Source organism: Hydra vulgaris, chromosome 03 (genome assembly GCF_038396675.1).
Source record: "Hydra vulgaris chromosome 03, alternate assembly HydraT2T_AEP".
Taxonomy (NCBI): Eukaryota; Metazoa; Cnidaria; class Hydrozoa; order Anthoathecata; family Hydridae; genus Hydra; species Hydra vulgaris.
The window spans coordinates 60,108,308-60,126,543 of NC_088922.1; the positions used below are offsets into that span (position 1 = coordinate 60,108,308).

The 18,236-nt window shown below is 27.7% G+C and overlaps 1 protein-coding gene across 2 annotated transcripts in view; it reads left to right on the forward strand.

Annotated features, from left to right (window-relative positions):
• The window catches only part of LOC100214968 (protein CMSS1), a 35,709-nt gene that overhangs the window by 7,816 nt on the left and 9,657 nt on the right, over positions 1 to 18,236 (forward strand). Inside the window, exons 2-5 of one of the 2 annotated variants that reach the window (XM_065793862.1) lie at positions 6,625 to 6,833; positions 6,935 to 7,040; positions 7,169 to 7,243; positions 7,427 to 7,532. In XM_065793862.1, coding sequence (XP_065649934.1) covers positions 6,625 to 6,833; positions 6,935 to 7,040; positions 7,169 to 7,243; positions 7,427 to 7,532 — 496 coding nt within the window. Of the gene's footprint in view, positions 1 to 6,624; positions 6,837 to 6,934; positions 7,041 to 7,168; positions 7,244 to 7,426; positions 7,533 to 18,236 lie in introns of both variants that reach the window. The other variant, XM_065793861.1, reaches the window with a different exon arrangement.

Below are 18,236 nucleotides of genomic sequence, written 5' to 3' on the forward strand. Positions count from 1 at the left end.
CCCCCTCCCCCTTGTATTAATCACCCAAGAGTAATCATATAAACTGTTGAAAAAAATGCAGTTTATTAAAGTTTGTAGAAAAGCAAATCAGCAGGCTGCATGTCCACAACTAGGTTCAGTTTTCTACGTTTTTAGATTGAAACTACCCTTTCAAACAAATTTTTATTACTTATGATAAAAATAAGTCTTAATTTACAAAAAAATGTAAAATATTTATATTTTCATAAATATTTTTGTAAAATATTTATGAAAATATAAATATTTTACAAAAAGATCAACTGTCAGTATTTTTGCCCTAAAATTTGAAAATCGAATTACTCCGAATCACAAAAAGTGGAGGTATGGCCTCTTGGTTCTCAGCTGACAATATATCAAATCCATTGCAAAATTAGCATCTGCTAAAGTTGCATCACTTTATGGTGCTTGCCACTTTCTTTCTCAGGATTCTATTCTTAATCTTTATAAATCTCAAATCCGTCCTTGTTTGGAATACTATTGCCATATCTTTCTCTTTTAGACAAGGTGCAAAAATGCATTGTAAACATAGATGGACCTGCTCTTGCAACCAACCTCCATTATCACATTGTCGCAATGTTGCTTCTCTTTCTCTTTTCTTTTAATACCATAATAGGCACTGCTCTAAAGAGCTAGCGTCACTTGTGCCATCTACTGAAATTTATTTTCTTATTACTTGTCATTGAATCAAGTCTTATCCTTTTACTGTGGCTGTTCCTAAGTGCTCCAAATAATCTTATTTATCTAGTTTTTTTCCTTAAACATCAGTCCTTTAAAGTTCACTTCCTTTATCTTTTTTTCTGATTCATATAATTTGCATTTTTTTAAGTTGTCTATTAATTGTTATCTTGCTCTATAAAGTTTATCTTTTCTCTTCCATTAACTTCCAACTCCAATAGCGGTTGCTTACAGTCTTGTATTTTAGAAAAAGATCATTTATTAAATGTGCTATTATTTGACTAATGTGTATTTTGTAGCAAATTATGTTGTTAAATGAGTTAAAAAAAAAAAAATTATTTATATTTTAAAAGAACTTTATTTTAAGTTTTAAGTCATGTGAAAGGCACATGACTTAAAACTTAAAATAAAATTCTTTTAAAGGCACTAAACTACTTTAATGTGTGTGTGACCAATGTGATACTGAATTTAGATGTGCTCATGCAATTGCACTCTATTCCTGACCACATTTGATGGAAGCCTTTTAAAATATTATATAATTTAGAAGTTGGGTTATATAAGATGTATAAGGTTATTTTAGCATCTAACTTCATTATTTAAAGTATGAATCAAAAATTCTAAATGCTTATTTTCGTTTTAATAAGTTAAAATGTTGGAAATTCTTTTTTGTAAAAGTTAGGCCTATTTTTGAAATCATAAAATATTAAATTTGCCACATCTAAGGAACAGCTCAACATTTTTGACAAAAATTTTGTGTTCAATTTTTTTTATATACATAGGGTATTAATTGTCAAAATATAAAAAATAAAAACACAATTTGCACAATTTGCCTTTATCAATTTGAATTGAATTGTTAAGTTAAAGTGTTTTCTAAATTCTATAGTTTGCTTATCACAAAAAATATATTCCTCTAAATTAAAAAAACTCCTATATGCAAGTATCTATTACATTTTTCATTTAATTTTTTTTTCACCTATTTTTGTATTTTTTCCTACTTTATGATTGTGTTTGTATTCAAAAATTTAATGTCAATTTTATTTCAAAGTTACAGAAAGCTTATTGCAAATAAAAATTACAGGAATTTTGTTTGTTATAATGTTCTATCTGTTGACCAGCCTCGCACCCTTTTTTCATCTATTAGGCTGCCGCAGATGTATTTTTATTACATTGTTTCCAGTTTAGGATGTTGAACGCTGGATCTTCTTGACTCAATGCATGAGTTTTGCTTGTGTCTCATTCTACAATCTCCTAATGAGAATACAGCTCTAAAACTCAGTTTTATGGTTCTGAGTTCTGAGGTTTCCCAAACTCTGTGGTAGCTCTCAGAGAGGCTGATTCCATCAACAGCTGAAAAATATCAGAGTACTAATAGTGCCATGTTGCGCATGGATGGTGTCCCTGTTCTTACTTTTGGTGTGCATTGTTACGGCCACATTTGGAGCCCTTTGTTACGGTTTAGGGTTTATTAATAGTAATGGGACAATTGCTTGGCCTATTAAATAGTGCAATCAAGTCCTCTAAACCTATCATTCACTAATATTTTTGGTCTTTAAAGTAACTTTTCTTCTTTTCAGCCTTATCCCTTGCAAAGTTCACCAGACCTACTTGCTTTTTGTGAGACTAATTTACATTCGTAAGAACTCACCCATTTGTCACGAAACTAGGTTTGAATCTAGAGATTATTCTTTTATGTGCTTTCATTTAGCACCACTTCATTCTATCACCTTTCTCTTTGTTCTATATCACTCTTTCATCTCAAGACTGCACTCTTTTCGATGTTATTTCTGATCGAATTGACCAAGCCCTCTCTCTTTATCCTTCAGCCAATATCGTTTATTGTTGGTGACTTTAATGCTCATTACACTGAATGGTTTGGCTCTAGTCTCAGTAACTCTGCTGGCATTAAGGTCCTCTACTTTTGTCTTTCTCAATCTCAAACTCAAATAGTCAACTTTCCAATTCGCTTCCCAGACAAACCGAATCATTTACCTTCTCTACTCGGCCTATGTGTTGTTTCTGATTCTAGTCAGTGCTCAGTTTCTCCACATTTACCCTTAGGTGCTTCTGATCACAGTTTGATCTCTCTAAAACTACTATCTCATTCTTCTTCATCATCTGAATCCCCCTATCATTGTACCTCAACTACCTTAAAGCTGAACTATTATTGTACCTTACAACTACCTTACAGCTGACTGGGACTCTTTCCGTGATTTTCTTCGTGATGGCCCTTCGTTCTTCTACTGACAAATGTACTTCTTACATAACTTCGTGGATTCAGGCTGGCATGAAATTTTTTATTCCCTCTCGATGATTTCAGGTCAAGCCTCACTCTTCTCCATGGTTTTCCTCACATTGTGCTGCTGCAATTTCCAATTGAAACTGTTACTTCCATATCTATGAGCAAAACAATTCTCCCGAAAACAGACGTCTGTTTACTATTGCTAGAAACCATTGTAAAAAGGTTTTGTCTAATATCAAAGCTCTCTATTCTCAGGTCATGAAATCTTTATTTAATCATAAAATTTAGGCTTTCGTGATATCTGGAGAATCTTTAGCAGTACCAATAGCAAGAGCAAATCTGTTATTCCGCCTCTCTTTTATGGTTCAGACTTTGTCAACTCACCTAAAGACAAAGCTGATTTGTTTGCTAAGAACTTTTCATCACCATCATCTCTTGATTCCACTAGTTGCGTTCTACTTGACATAGCCATCAAACAGGTATATCCATTGCTTGTCATTCGTATCACTCCAACATCTGTATCTAAAGTGATTTCCTGCTTAGACTCATCTACAGCTTGTGGCTCGGACAACATACCTATTGTAGTCTTTCAGAAGTGTTCTCTGGAGCTGTCATCCATACTTTCAAAACTATTTAACAAGTGCTTATCAGAGTCTTGTTTTCTGACATGCTGGAAAATGGCATCTGTTATCTCTATTTTCAAATTCTGGAGAGCAATCTGACTTGTCTAACTACTGCCCCATTAGTCTTCTTCCTACCATAAGTAAGTCTTTTGAATCTTTAATTAACAAACACTTAATCTCTCATCTTGAATCTAATAACTTACTTTCTAATCATCAATATGGATTTCAATCTTTTCGTTCTATAGCTGATTTGCTAACAGTAATAACCAATAGGTTTTATCGTGCATTAGATAAAGGTGGAGAGGTTAAGGCTATTGCTCTTGACATTTCTAAAGCTTTTGATAAAGTTTGGCATGCTGGTCTTCTCCATAAGCTTTCTTCTTATGGTGTATTTAGTAACATCTTTAAGATTATTGAGTCCTTCCTTTCCAATTGTAGTATAAAAGTTGTCCTCAATGGACAGAACTCTTCTTCATATCCTGTTACTTCAGGGGTTCCTTAAGGTTTAATCCTTGGCCCTATACACTTTTTAATTTACATTAACAATCTTCCAGATATTCTCACATCTAAAGTGGCTGATCACACTACCATTTATTCTTGTCATGATAAGAAGCCAACACTCTCTGATTGCTTGGAGGGGGCATTTTTTGAAAAGGATTTCACTTTTGCTACAGCATGGGGCTTGCAGTGGCTGGTGAACTTCAATTCAGATGAAACTCAATTTTTTTCAGCCAATGGTTATCGCAATAATTTAGATCTTCTTATATTTATGAACGGTAGTGTATTCAATGAGTTATCTACCCTTCATCTTCTAGGATTAACTCTTACGTCCAATCTTTCTTGGAAACCATATAACATATAAGTTGCAAAATTAGTATCTGCTAAGGTTTATCTTTATCAAGTTTTACACTTTCTTACTCTGGATTCTGTTCTCTATCTCTATAAATCTCAAATCTGGCCTTCTATGGAATACTGTTGCCATATCTGGGCCGGATCTTCTAATAATGTCCTTTCTCTTTTAGACAAGGTGCAAAAAGGCATTGTAAACATAGTTAGACCTGGATTTGCAGCCAACCTCCAACCATTATCACATTGTCGTAATGTTGCTTCTTTTTCTTTTTTTTTATAAATACTATAATGGGCACTGCTCTAAAGAGCTGGCATCTCTTATGCCATCTACTAAAATTCATTCTTTTGCTTCCTTCATCTTGCTTTCCTGATTCATATAATTTGCAATCTTTTATGTTGTTTGTCAATCGTTATCTTGCTCTACAAACTTCATCTTTTCTGTTCCTGTAACTTCCAACTCTCAAGTGGTTGCTTGCAGCCTTGTTGGTAGTAAAGATGTAAAAAAAAAAAAAAATCTACAATTTAAATTACTAAAAAAAATATTAACATTAAGATCAACATTAATAAGAAAAACAATACTTTCCATTTTCATTCAAGGCATTTTTCAGTTTTCCATAAAACCGTAATACCTTGAGTAAATTATTTTTTATTTAGAACATTATTTAGACCCCTTAAAGCAAAAGGGAAAATTTGCAATTCCAATAGTTTCTTATTTATTGTGCAGATTTGTGCTTTGTACCAGATTCTTGGAATTTTATGTTTTTTTGACAGCTCTTAAAGGTACTGTTTGGATCATAATCACGCGCATAACAGGGATAAACCAAGTTACTGCTCAGAGTTATTCCTTCCAGAACTTGATTGAAGTTTATTTTGTATATACTAATTAACTTTTCCAAGATTTAGTTTTCAAATAATATTTTAATGTTGAAATACCTTTTCTGGATATGGGGAGCTACTAGAAGAAGAAATATATACTAAAAAAGAAGTGTATACTAAACCTTTTCATTTTTTCCTTAGATCATATAATTCTGACATATATAAAATTTTCCGAATGGTCACACACGAGCAGTGAACGCCTGAGGGAAGAAATGAAGTACATTAGAATAAAGGAGAATTATTTTTCAAACAAAGCATATTTTGATAGTTGTCAAAACAAAAATAAAGACTAATAGAGGAATATTTAAAATATAAATAAGACAGACAATGCACCTAAACAGTACTAACAATAATAATAAAAAATAAATTTTTATATAAATACTAATATGAACTTAAATAAACAAAAAATATATCACCAAACAAAAAATAAATAAATAAAAAAATACATTGAAAAATAAAAAGTATGCATACAACAATGAAAGGCCTCAGAATGAAAAAAAAAAACATTAATGCCAATGTGTAAACATAATTTGTGTAGTGATTAAGTAATAAACATCTTCTCAGAGTCGTGTCTATTATTACTGGCGTTTCGATGAGGATCAGCACTTATAACTAGTTTATCCCGTCAGACAAACGTCATCCCCACTTATGCTTTACCCCGCGACTAGGACTAGTTCAATAAAAAGAGTTACCTATTGCAGTTTGCAACTGTGGTATTTTTTATTTTAAAGTTTTATTTTTGTTCTTAAATTAAAAAAAAAAATTTAATTAATAGTGGGAGCAGGTAGTTATTTAACTCTGAGACACAGTCAATATTTTACTGCAATTTGAAAAGAGTAGATAAAAAAATTTATTATTTCATCTCTCTGCAAAATAATTTTGAAATTCAAGTATAGAATTTGAAGAATAAATAGTCATAAGGTTTCAGTGGTTTTTATATTTAAACAGGAATTTTTATTTTTGAAGTTAGTAGAATTTTTTTTTTTTTAGCCATGTTTACTACCATGTTTCTGGAGTGTATTTTTATATCTGTTGGCATTCATATATGTTTTTGGAATGTTATTTAAAAAATTTTTGAGAAAAGATTCAGAAAAAATCAATTTATAACAGGTTTTTGGAAAAATCTGTTGTAAATTGATTTTTTTCTCAATCTTGTTTGTTATTAAAAAAAGCTTTTTTTTGTTTGAAAATCTCATTAGTGAGTGGAAACTTTGATTTTGAGTTTGATAACTTCTTTTGAAAGTGGAAGCCTTGTTTGTGAATAAAACATTTTTATTAATAGCATTTTTTAATTTAGTATTTGATTCTTTTGTTTTTATAATTTGAAATTGTGAACATTTACAGGGAGTGTAAAAGCTACAAAGTCAAAGAAAATAAAAAGAAAAGTATCAATAGATAAAAATGATGGCGATACAAAAATAAGAAAAAGAAAAAGAAAATTAATCAATGAACAGAATTGTGAACTTGAAAAAGAAGCCAAAAAGAAAAAATCAAATAATAATATTGTACCTGTGGCTAAAAAAAAACAAAAGAAAAAGAAGCTTACAACTCAAGTAGTAATTTATACTTTTTAGTGCATTATGATTCCTATCTAAGGGAAAAATAGAAAATAAAATCTTTTTACTAATATAGATGTATCAAAGCGCTATTTTAGGAAAATACCCTTGCACCTAATGTAGAAAGTTTATGGGCATATTTTGAAAAAGAGCTTGGAAAAACATTATCATGCATAGAGCTAGAGGATATTAAACCTGATCACGGTATGATAATTGGATACGGTTTGTTTTTCTTTTAATTTGAAATTTTTATTTTATACATTTTTTACATTAGCATAAGTAATAAAAATGTTATTACAAAGTTTTATGAAACTATCTTTTGATTATCATAGATTCATGGGTAATTGGAGAAGATTCTCCAAAAGTTATTGATGAAAACTTTCAACTTTCTTCTTATTTAAAAACAAGTGAGAAAGAGAGTCTGCAATTCTCTAATTTTGTAAATTATTTTCTATAAAAGCTAGTTTGTTAACAATTATTTTTAATGTTGTGCAAAACCGTGGATTATTTAAACCTAAATTGTATTTCTTATATTAAATTTCAACTTTCGATTATTTTTTAATGTTGTATTTGTATTTCTAATTATTCAGTTGTACCTAATTGGGAAAAAGTTTGCAAAAAAGTCCAGCATAAACCTGGTTCGCCAGTCATGTTAATAATCACATCAGGTGGACAACGTGCAGCAGATTTATTGAGGTAAACACTTTTTAAAGTATTTAGGAAAAAAAAAATTTCTTGATTTTATGTTAAACTGAAACATTTCCCTTATTCTAATTTGCAATTTTCTAATTTTTTATAATATGCAAAATTTTAATTTTCTAATTTTTTCTAATATGCAAAACAAAAAAGAACAAAAGCGTAAAGCCAGAAAGATTGTATGAAAAAAAAATTTGTTATCATTTTTAGCATTTAAATATTCTTAGCCAACCTGATGGGACCGTGTATAATACAGAATTCCCAATCAGTTTAAAAATCCTAAAGGTTCTAATGATTATAGTAAAAAAAAAAACATATATAAGGCTCAGAGTTGAAGTTTTATGCTAGACACAGGAATTGTAATTAGTACGCATGATGTAAATAAATTAAGTTGATAAATTTTTTTTAATGTGAAAAAAAGAAGTCAGTAATAGTATGCGTGTATACAAATAACGTTTTCATAATACAAACCAAATTTGTGCGTAGAAAATGTTTATATGCTTTAATATTTTTATATCATTAATATATAAGCGTAGTGCTGTGGATATAAAAAACTTCTCTTTTATTATTTATTTTTATTTATTGAAGTTTCATAGAATAAGTGGATCAATGCGCACATAAATTAACTAAATTTTGATATAGTTGCAGTGGAGTATACTGAATGATATAGAGATAGGCACTGTGGATTGTACATAGATTGACAGGCTAAATTAAGGATAGATGCAGTGGAGTGTACATACATCAACTATAGGTTTAGGTTTGGGCAGGCTTTCTTTAAGATAAAATAAAAGTGTTTTAATATTTATTTAAATTGGGTTTATAGATTTATTTAATTTGATTTATATAAAAAAGTTAATAAGATATATTAAACAAGATTTTTTGGAGAAAAAGTTAACAATAACTTATGTTTAAATGCACATCAATAACTTATGTTTAACAACAATGCACAACAATAACTTATGTTTAAATGCACATCTTGCACATAAAAAATTAATTGTATGCATGTACAAACAATACCTACTGTAAAAAAAAGCTTTGGTTTTTCAATATGTATAAAATTATTATTTTTATTATTCAAAAACTCTATATTTACATTTTTACTGTATCTAAACTTGCAAAAAATTTTGCATATTAATAAATATAAATAATATACTTTAAAATAAGATATTAAAGTTTTTATATTAAATGAACTAAAAATACATTCAGTAAATTTGCTATTAAAGTACACCGGAAAAAAAAAAAAAAATGAAATTTGCAATGAAACATATCATTCCTTTCTTTTTATACATACAAAAGTTTAAATTACAAAATTTCCATTTATAAATATATCTAAATTATCTAAAATATTTAAAAAAAAAATATCTTATTTAATGCAATTTTAAATCACTATAAATTTATTTTAAATTTCCACATAAAAATTTATTTAATGATAAAATTTATAGATATTTAATGATAAAATATTTACTGATAAAAATTATAATATATGAATTTCCATGTAAAAAAGTTCAAAAAATTTTTTGAAACATTTCAAAACTTTTAGTTTTAAAATACTAAAGCTTCAATATTCAAAAACTTTCCATACAATATATAGTATTTTTATCAACAGTTGCCAAATAAAAAGTTGTTTCAGTTATTTAAAAAGTTACAAGAGGATCGTAGAAACTTTCTAAAGAGTTTTTTTTTTTTTTTTAACAATTTAAAAGTTAATATAAAAGAAGACAATATATGTGAATAATCATTTAAACTTTTTTAAACTATATTTAAAAGCGATGTACCCAATTAAAATAGATCCAATATATATATATATATATATATATATATATATATATATATATATATATATATATATATATATATATATATATATATATATATATATATATATATATATATCTATATACACACATATGTATGTTTGTATGTATGTATGTATATCTAATTCATTCATTCAAATTTAATTGCAAATAATTACGCAAAGAAGAGAAGCGATTTAAGTATGAAAAAATTGTGAAGGCTACTCAGAATGAAACAAGTTAAATAATTAGAATTTAACATTTATAAAATATAAAAATATTCCTGCTATGAATATAACCCACTAAAAAAAATCATTTCAAAGATATTAATGCATCTAAAAAATGTCAAATTTTTATACTTATTTGGAACCTTAAAATGCTTGTATAAATTGAGTTAGGGAACCACCATGGTTTGTCTTGAATATCAGAATGCAACAAATTTTTTTTATATTTATATTTATATTTGTATATATACATACATTATAGTGGCTCTTAAGACAACATTTTTTTAAAATCTCTGGTCTCAACCCCTAAATGTGTTCTATGTAATAAAATTATACTGGATTTAAAATTTTTTTTAAATAAAAAGTATTTTTAGGGGTTGCACAGACGGGTCCTTAGTCTTAAAAAAAAAAGATTTTATTTAAATAATATTATGTTGGATCAAAAGAAGTAAGAAGCAAAATTGTATAAAGTTTAAAAAAAAATCATTATTTTATAAAAAAATATCTATTTTAGATTTTACTGCCTAGTAAATGATAATCATGCATTTTTATATTGTTTTATTTTGTTAAAAATAAATTAATATATATTTTGTATATTAATTTATATATATATGTATATATATATATATATATATATATATATATATATATATATATATATATATATATTTATATATATGTATATAATATATATATATATATGTGTATATATATATGTATGTATATATATATATGTATATAATATATACATATATACATGTGTGTATGAATTTATATATATATATATGTATATATATATATATATATATATATATTTGTATATATATATATATATATGTGTGTGTGTGTGTGTGTGTGTGTATGTATATGTATATAATATATATGTGTATCAGGCCTTGTTAAGAAGCGCTACGCAGCTCGCATTTTGCTTGCGAAAAGGCGATTTGCCTACGCGTTCAGCAGTTTTGCGCTACGCAAAAACTTATATCTTTTAGAATATTTAAATTATTTTTTGATTACCGTTAACGTGACGTTTATTCAGAAGAAATAAAGCCGTAGGTAAAAGCATTTAACCGCAATTGTAAAATAATAGGTTTTTTTGTTAAAGAAACAGTTTGTTTCATAATTTTTTTTTGTTATTAAAAATTAGTTTAAAAAAAAAGTGTTTTAAGTTTTATCTTAAGGAATTAAATATATAAATTCCTTTTAAATATAAAAATTATTTTTAGTCATAATAAGTTTAAAAAATGCACAATTTATTTTGATATAAATATTTTATTAATAAGATATTTTGTTTATTGTTAATTCAATAACGTAAAGTTTTGATGACGTTCATTTAATTTATGAAAATAAATTATGATCACGAACATGTTATCGGTAACTGATAAATAACAAAAAAAAACTTTATTGTTTAAAAACATTATTAAAAAGAGTTCACAAATTAAATAAGAAAAAATGTATTAACAGTTAATAAAATAACCAAAAACCAAATATAAAATCATAAGAAAATAAACAAATATTTTACGTTTCATGAAAAAAATATTTTTTTCAAAATAAAATTTAGTTCATATTTGAAAAAAATTAAAAAAAAAATTTTTTTTATAAGAACTTAGATTTTATTTGTAACTTTTGTTATAGTGAGAAAAAAACAAACTGTTTGTATGATTTTTAACGCGTTAATAAAATAACTTTAATTACAATGCGGTACTTGAAAAGACGCTAGTGGCGCAATATAATTTCTAACGATGCAAAATATATTTGCTGAGTTGAGTTACTTAGAAATGCGCTACGCGTTTTCGCTACGCAGCGAAATCTCGTAACAAGGCCTGGTGTATGTATATATATATATATATATATGTATATAATATATATGTGTATATATATGTATGTATATATATGTATATAATATATATATATATACATTCGTGTATGTATATATATATATATATGTATATATATGTGTGTGTGTATATATATATATGTGTGTGTGTAAACATATATACAGGGCTTGTGATGATGAAAATCGCCAAGCGTGTTATATCACGCTTGTAAAATTATAATATGGTGTCATCGAGCGCATTTATGCACGCTCGGGGTCAGGGCTGCGAGAGCGATCTTGAAACTTGAAAATTGCGGAAGACTGTTTATAAAAAGCTTTCTATTTGTTATACAACTTTCATTTGTCAATGTTTGAACTAGTATCTACTACAGCACATTTGTACTACTTCAACAATGTAGTTTTTTATACTTATCAACTTCTTGATTTTATTAAATTATTAATGGTAAAAAAAAACCGCAAGTGCCTAATAAGTAGTTTATAAGACAAGAATAATTTGAAATTCTTCTTCAAAACTTTTAGTTGTAAGTTAAATAACAGATTTTCCCCTCAACTGTTGTCAGCGGTTTTTCCTCTTTTTCATTTTCGAAACTGAATGCTGCTAATTCGTCCGTCATATCTTTATCGGCACTGTCTATTTCATTGTTGTCATCGTGAACTTGATTTGGAATTAATAATGTTGTTGTCGTATAGTCATCTGGGTCATCATCAACCTGAAGTAATCGTCTCTTATTCTTCTTTTGATCAGCTTCCATGGTTTCCTAATATCATAATACTATCATTTAACGTATCCTTACTTGTGGATAAGCGTTGATCTGATGATATGCTAGTAACTGTGCTAAACATTCACTCCGCTCTTGAGTTGGATCCGGAAATTGTTAAAATAATTGATATAACTTTCAATAAATTAGGAAACTTTGACTTTTTGTACAAGAATATTGACCTCCAAATTTCTCTTGTTGGGCCATTGCGTACCATTGCTTCAAGATTTGTTCTTGCATGAATCAAAAATAGTTTCCATTCTTGAATAATTAAATTTTCATTAAAATTAGAATGTTTCAATCATGTTTTGAAATGCGTGAACAAAAACTTTATTTCGTCCACACCAAGTCATATCTAAATTTACTATTGTATATTTATTATTACTAGGATGTTTTCGTTTGTCCCCAGCTTTATCAAACTGACCAGACAGTGTTTCAGGTAAGTTTGCCATCAATAACCATGTAACGTGATACATAGCTATCTAAAAATTCTAAACCCGTATCAATTTCTTCGAGCTTCAATTCCAGTTCTAAATTTATCCGGTTGATTGTAGCTGGAATATCATGCGCCAACAGTTCATTTGCTTCAAACACTTTCGATGCTGGCACAATGAGCTCTAGCAAATCATGATAAACGGCAACAGTGCAAAGAAAATTATATGATTTAAATTTCTTTAACAACCCTTGAAGCTTTGCTCTTGTAGTTGGAGGCTTTTCCCGTTCATTTACGTAGCTCTCCTAGGCCACTATAAAAGCTGGCCATGGCTCCAATAAATTCTTAAAAGCTTTTAAAAAATGCCCGACAAACCTCGTTCCTGTCTGCATCTACTCTGCCAAACCTTTCCATATCAAGTAGATTAAGAACAATATAAAAAGTAGAATCACCTCATTCAATTCTTGCCAAAACTAACTCTTTTTCTTTCTTGGTTTTTCGAGCTTGGCTACCATCACACAGAATTAAGTATCTTTCAGGATATTGGCACATTTTTTAAATACAGCCATGGCAATACATTTTACGAATTCGCGTCCACTAGCATCATTTTCGTTACGTTTAATCATTTTAACACCATTGATCTTACAGCTTTTTACCTAAGCATTTATGAATATAATGTATTGTACTTATTGACCTAAAGCTAAATATACAATAGATTAGTAAAAACTACCAAGTTCGAAGCATGTGAAGCAACTATTGCTAATTATTATGTTGTTAAACTAAATTTAAAATTGTAAACATATCGATACTTACAATAACAGCAAAGTTTTTGTGCGGCATACTTGGTTGAAGAGCCATTTCATACACACAGTTTACAAGTCGTATATACGCATCATTCTTTGAAACTTTTAAAGAAGATGGTATAATAATGGTGTGCAATAGCATACCTTCCTGGTCAAGCCTGCAACAAACGACACTTTAGCCCAGTTCAAATTTAAGAAATTAGAATCTGATAATTAAGAATAAAAATTCTTTATTTCAAAGATAATAAATTATTATTACCGTAGAGGATTTTGTCTTTATTCCATCGGTTGAGGTTACACTCATTTGAGGGTTTCTCGCTCTCACATCTCATTGCAGTAAAGTGAGATGCTTTTTCTAAATGTCTTTGAATTGTGTGGTTTGTCACAAAGTTTGTCCCATCAATAAACCGTAAAGCACCTTGTCATATCAAGCCTTTACAATCTTGTAATACCGCTTCCCTATTTCTTGTACAAACTTGGCAGTATATTTCAATAACGTATGTAATTCCGTCAATAATTTCAGTTCTGAAGCCTATTACCTCTTCAACTTTCCATTTCATAAATGTTGATAACATTACTTTGTTTCCTTTTGGAATATCCTTGATTGCGGACATTCAAAACAGCAGAAGCGTTTTTAATTAATTTAAGATAAATACTAGTTAATAAAAAACCAATACTATATACAAAAATGAATTAAAAAAAATCTCCATTATGAAAATTTATTTTTATTATAAGCGATGTTATTATATTATTAACAATATTATTACCAATATTATTAACAATATTATTAACAATATATTAACAATATTATTTAACAATAAATCAAATAAATTATACTCGGCGTTTTTACAAAATTAAAAATAGTTTTAACTTTCTTATAGTTATTTCCTAATTTTCTATTCTCATTTCATTTGTACACTTTTATATTCACATTGTGTTTCCACACGTGATTCATACAGAGATGAATAAGAGGTTTGTAGAGGTAGAGGATGGAATCAAGAGAAAAATAATGGCTGGCACAATAAAGAGAGGTAACCTTAGCATATGATAACTTTGCGATGGTTTGTATATATGCTTTCCTTGAGAGTTCTGTTGTGAATGATAATCCAAGTAAACATAAAGTAGAGGAATAGTAATAATTGTTTGAAGTAAATAACTGAGGGTTGCTGCAGTTAAAATTCACAAGCCCAGTCTGTTACAGAGGAGAGATCAGATTCAAGATCAGCAGCCTATTATAAGTGATCAAAAGTGATGGTTTTTTTTGTTTAAAAAAGAGTATACGTTGTGTTGTCAGCAAATAATAGAGCTACTTTAGATATAAGATTGTCATGAAAATTTTTGATAAAGGTAAAAAAAAACAACCTTTATCTGAGCCTTATTTCAGAAGTTACTGGAAATAAAGAGTGTTGGCCTTTGAGGATGACTTTGATACTGCAGTTAAAAAGGATTCGCAGATATTCCATATGAAGCAAGCTTAGCTTGGAAACCAGCATACTAGACTTCATTAAAAGCCTTTGATATGTCAAGAGCAATAACCCTAGCTGCCTCACCACCAACTAATGCACAATAGAACTTTTTTTTTACAACAGCTAATAGTTCAGTTGTGGAATAAGAGGATCTGTAATGAATGTCATAAAGTTGTTAGAAGATGAAATATAAGAAGTTTGATAATAAAAGACTCAAAGAATTATTAGAGAGAAGCTAACAATAGTGGTTGAATCAGAAACTGAAATAGAGGCTGGTTGAAAGATAATTAGAGGGGACAGAGTGTTCTCCAGTAAAGCTGTCAAGTGTACTAGGCACCTGAGTAAATGCCCATTGGTTACTGCCTGGTAGCATTATCGAATAATGGTTAGCCGTCATTTGATAAGTTTAAAATTCATTTCACTTATTTTTTTAAAATCATCAATCATAATATAGCAGTACAGCAATAATAACTTGGTATGTGAAAGAAGATCTTGATGAACTTGTTGTAAAAAATTAAACAAATTATTTAGAAAGTTATTTGAGTTTCTGATTTAGATACCCTTTTATTATTTCTTTATAATCATTATTAATATTACTAGCTGACCGGGGCCATAAAAATAGGGGTCTTTGTTTGTATTCTACACCAACCTTGTCTATACTATTTCCTTATATATATATATATATATATATATATATATATATATATATATATATATATATATATATATATATATATATATATATATATATATATATATCCTAGCTTTTGGGACCCATAAAATGAAGGTCTTTATCAATCCTACCATTTCTATACTTATCTATTCCACACTGATCATTTATATACCTATTCCTTTTTTATTTCAATATTTTTTAGTAACATAATTTATTCTGAAAAATTGATGTAAGAGCGAATAAATCAACATGCGCACCTTTTCCGCATAGGTAGAGCTTATAAGAAATTTATAATTAGTTTTTTTTTCTCCTAAATGCATATCATTGATAGCTCAGTGGTTTAGTGCGCTGTCATCAGTGTCGTTTAGGGGGTTTGAGGCCTCTCCTTAGCGTAATAAATTTTGAAATTTTTTCAACCTTGCTTATATATTTATAGCAAAATATTAATATAACAAAAAGATTTCTAATTAAAATAAAATTTTAAAGTTTTCTCATTTTATATTATATGTGATTGTTCCATATACTGTCTGCAAACTCAACATATGCTTAAGATGTTTACACTTACAAACGTTTATATGTAGCGCTATTAAATGACAAAGCTAAGAAGATCTTAGACCATTAAAAACTGTAGACCCGGTCTTAGCTATAAAACTCTAATCTAAAAGTTAAGCCAAAAGAATTTTGTGCAGTGACCTCAGTTTATGGTAAAAAAAACTTCTGCACATCAAGTTTGATTTAACGTTTTTTGATAAATTTTATTTATGGTGCATACAATTGCACTAAAAGATGTAAAACTGTTTAAAAGATATTTCATTTCACGGATAAGAGTTATAAATAAATAGTTTTCAAGGTTACATAGTAGTTATTATATTTAGTCTTTATTAGAATATATTCCATAAAAATATATTCTATATATTTTTAATAAAAGGAACTATCCTAAACAATTTAAACAAAATCTTATTTCTAGTTATTTTTTTGCCACTTTCGCAAAAAATGTCTTCAAGGATTATGAAAATGTCTATCCCATTTAGTTAGACCAAAACACTTTAAACTTTCCACTTTTTTTAATATCTAAACATAGTCATAAGAATGAATCTTTTCTTTTTATGACTATGATCTAAACATGCTAAGAAGATGACATAATTTTAGCAATCAAAATTATTAAGAAAGAGGGGCAAGTCTAAAATCAAATTTTCAAACTTTTCACTTGCATGAGACAATATGTTTCATATTTTTTCAATCTTGGCAATTTTTTTTAAATATAATAACATAAATACAAAAATTTAAAACAAAAAGCTGCTTGAACAAAAATGAATTTATTAATCATAACTGTAATTATTTGAAAAGTTTTCCTATATTACACATGATCCTGTATAAAATGTTGTATAAGTGGATTTTTTACATTTGCATATAAAATATGTGTATATATATATTGTTTATATATATAAAATAAAGCTGCAATCATTTAGAGAACCTTCTTGAAAAGTATTGATTAATTGCAATCGGTATAAGAGTTTATAAAATGGTTTGTTTTTTAATTACATGTATAAAATCGATAGATCAGTGGTTTAATGCGCTGTCATCAGTGTCATTTTGTGAGGGTTTGATTCTCCCCTTAACACAATATATTTTCAATTGTTTCAATCTGGCCATATATATTTATAGCAAAAAAATGAATATACCTAAAAAGACTTAATTGTTAAAATAAAATTCAAATTTTTTTCTGTTACAGGCTTCTTTATTTTTTGTTGCCTCCACAGTAGTATCTTCTGAAGTAACAGGATTTCTCCTGCTACTTCAGAAGATACTTTCTTTTTTTTACTTATATCTAAAATTTATTTTACGTAAATATCTAAATTTTACGTAAATATCTAAAATTTATTTTACGTAAATATCTAAAATTTATTTTACTTATATCTAAAATTTATTTTAAGTAAAATAAATTTTAGATATAAGTAAAAAAAAAACAACTCTAACTGAATGACATCGTTGAATGAAAAGTTTTGTTGACTTTTTATAAGTACAGCTTTTATGAAAAATGTTTTTTTTATAGTTATACACGGCCGTTTATTTGATGAGTATACCCGGGCATTTTCATGATTTTCAACAGCCCTATTCTCCAAAGTTTTTAGAAATTGGAATCGCAGATACCATTTTTTTAGCAGGCATCAAAACAAGATTCAGCTTAGTTGATTTGATCAGAAATAACATCAAAAATAGTAAGAAACATTGAAAAAAAAAGAATAGTCTTAAGAAGAAGAAGAATAAAACAAAGAGAAAGGTAATTAAGTGAATGATGAAGTAGTCAAATTTACATTAATTTTAAAAAAAGCAGAGTCTAGAAGATCCAGCATTCATTATCCTAGGCAAGAAACAATGTAACACAGGTTAAAGTCTTTGCATAGGACGCCTTCTAATAGACAATCGCTGTATACAGTTAGCATATGACCAAGATGATTGTTTTTATTGAGACAAAGTCTTCTAGCTGTGTTATGTTGATAAGCAACAATGTTTTTATTATATGTATGTATATATATATATATATATATATATATATATATATATATATATATATATATATATATATATATATATATATATATATATATATATATATATATGTATATGTATATATGTATATATATATATATATATATATATATATATATATGTATATATATATACACACACTCACACACATAAATACGCACATA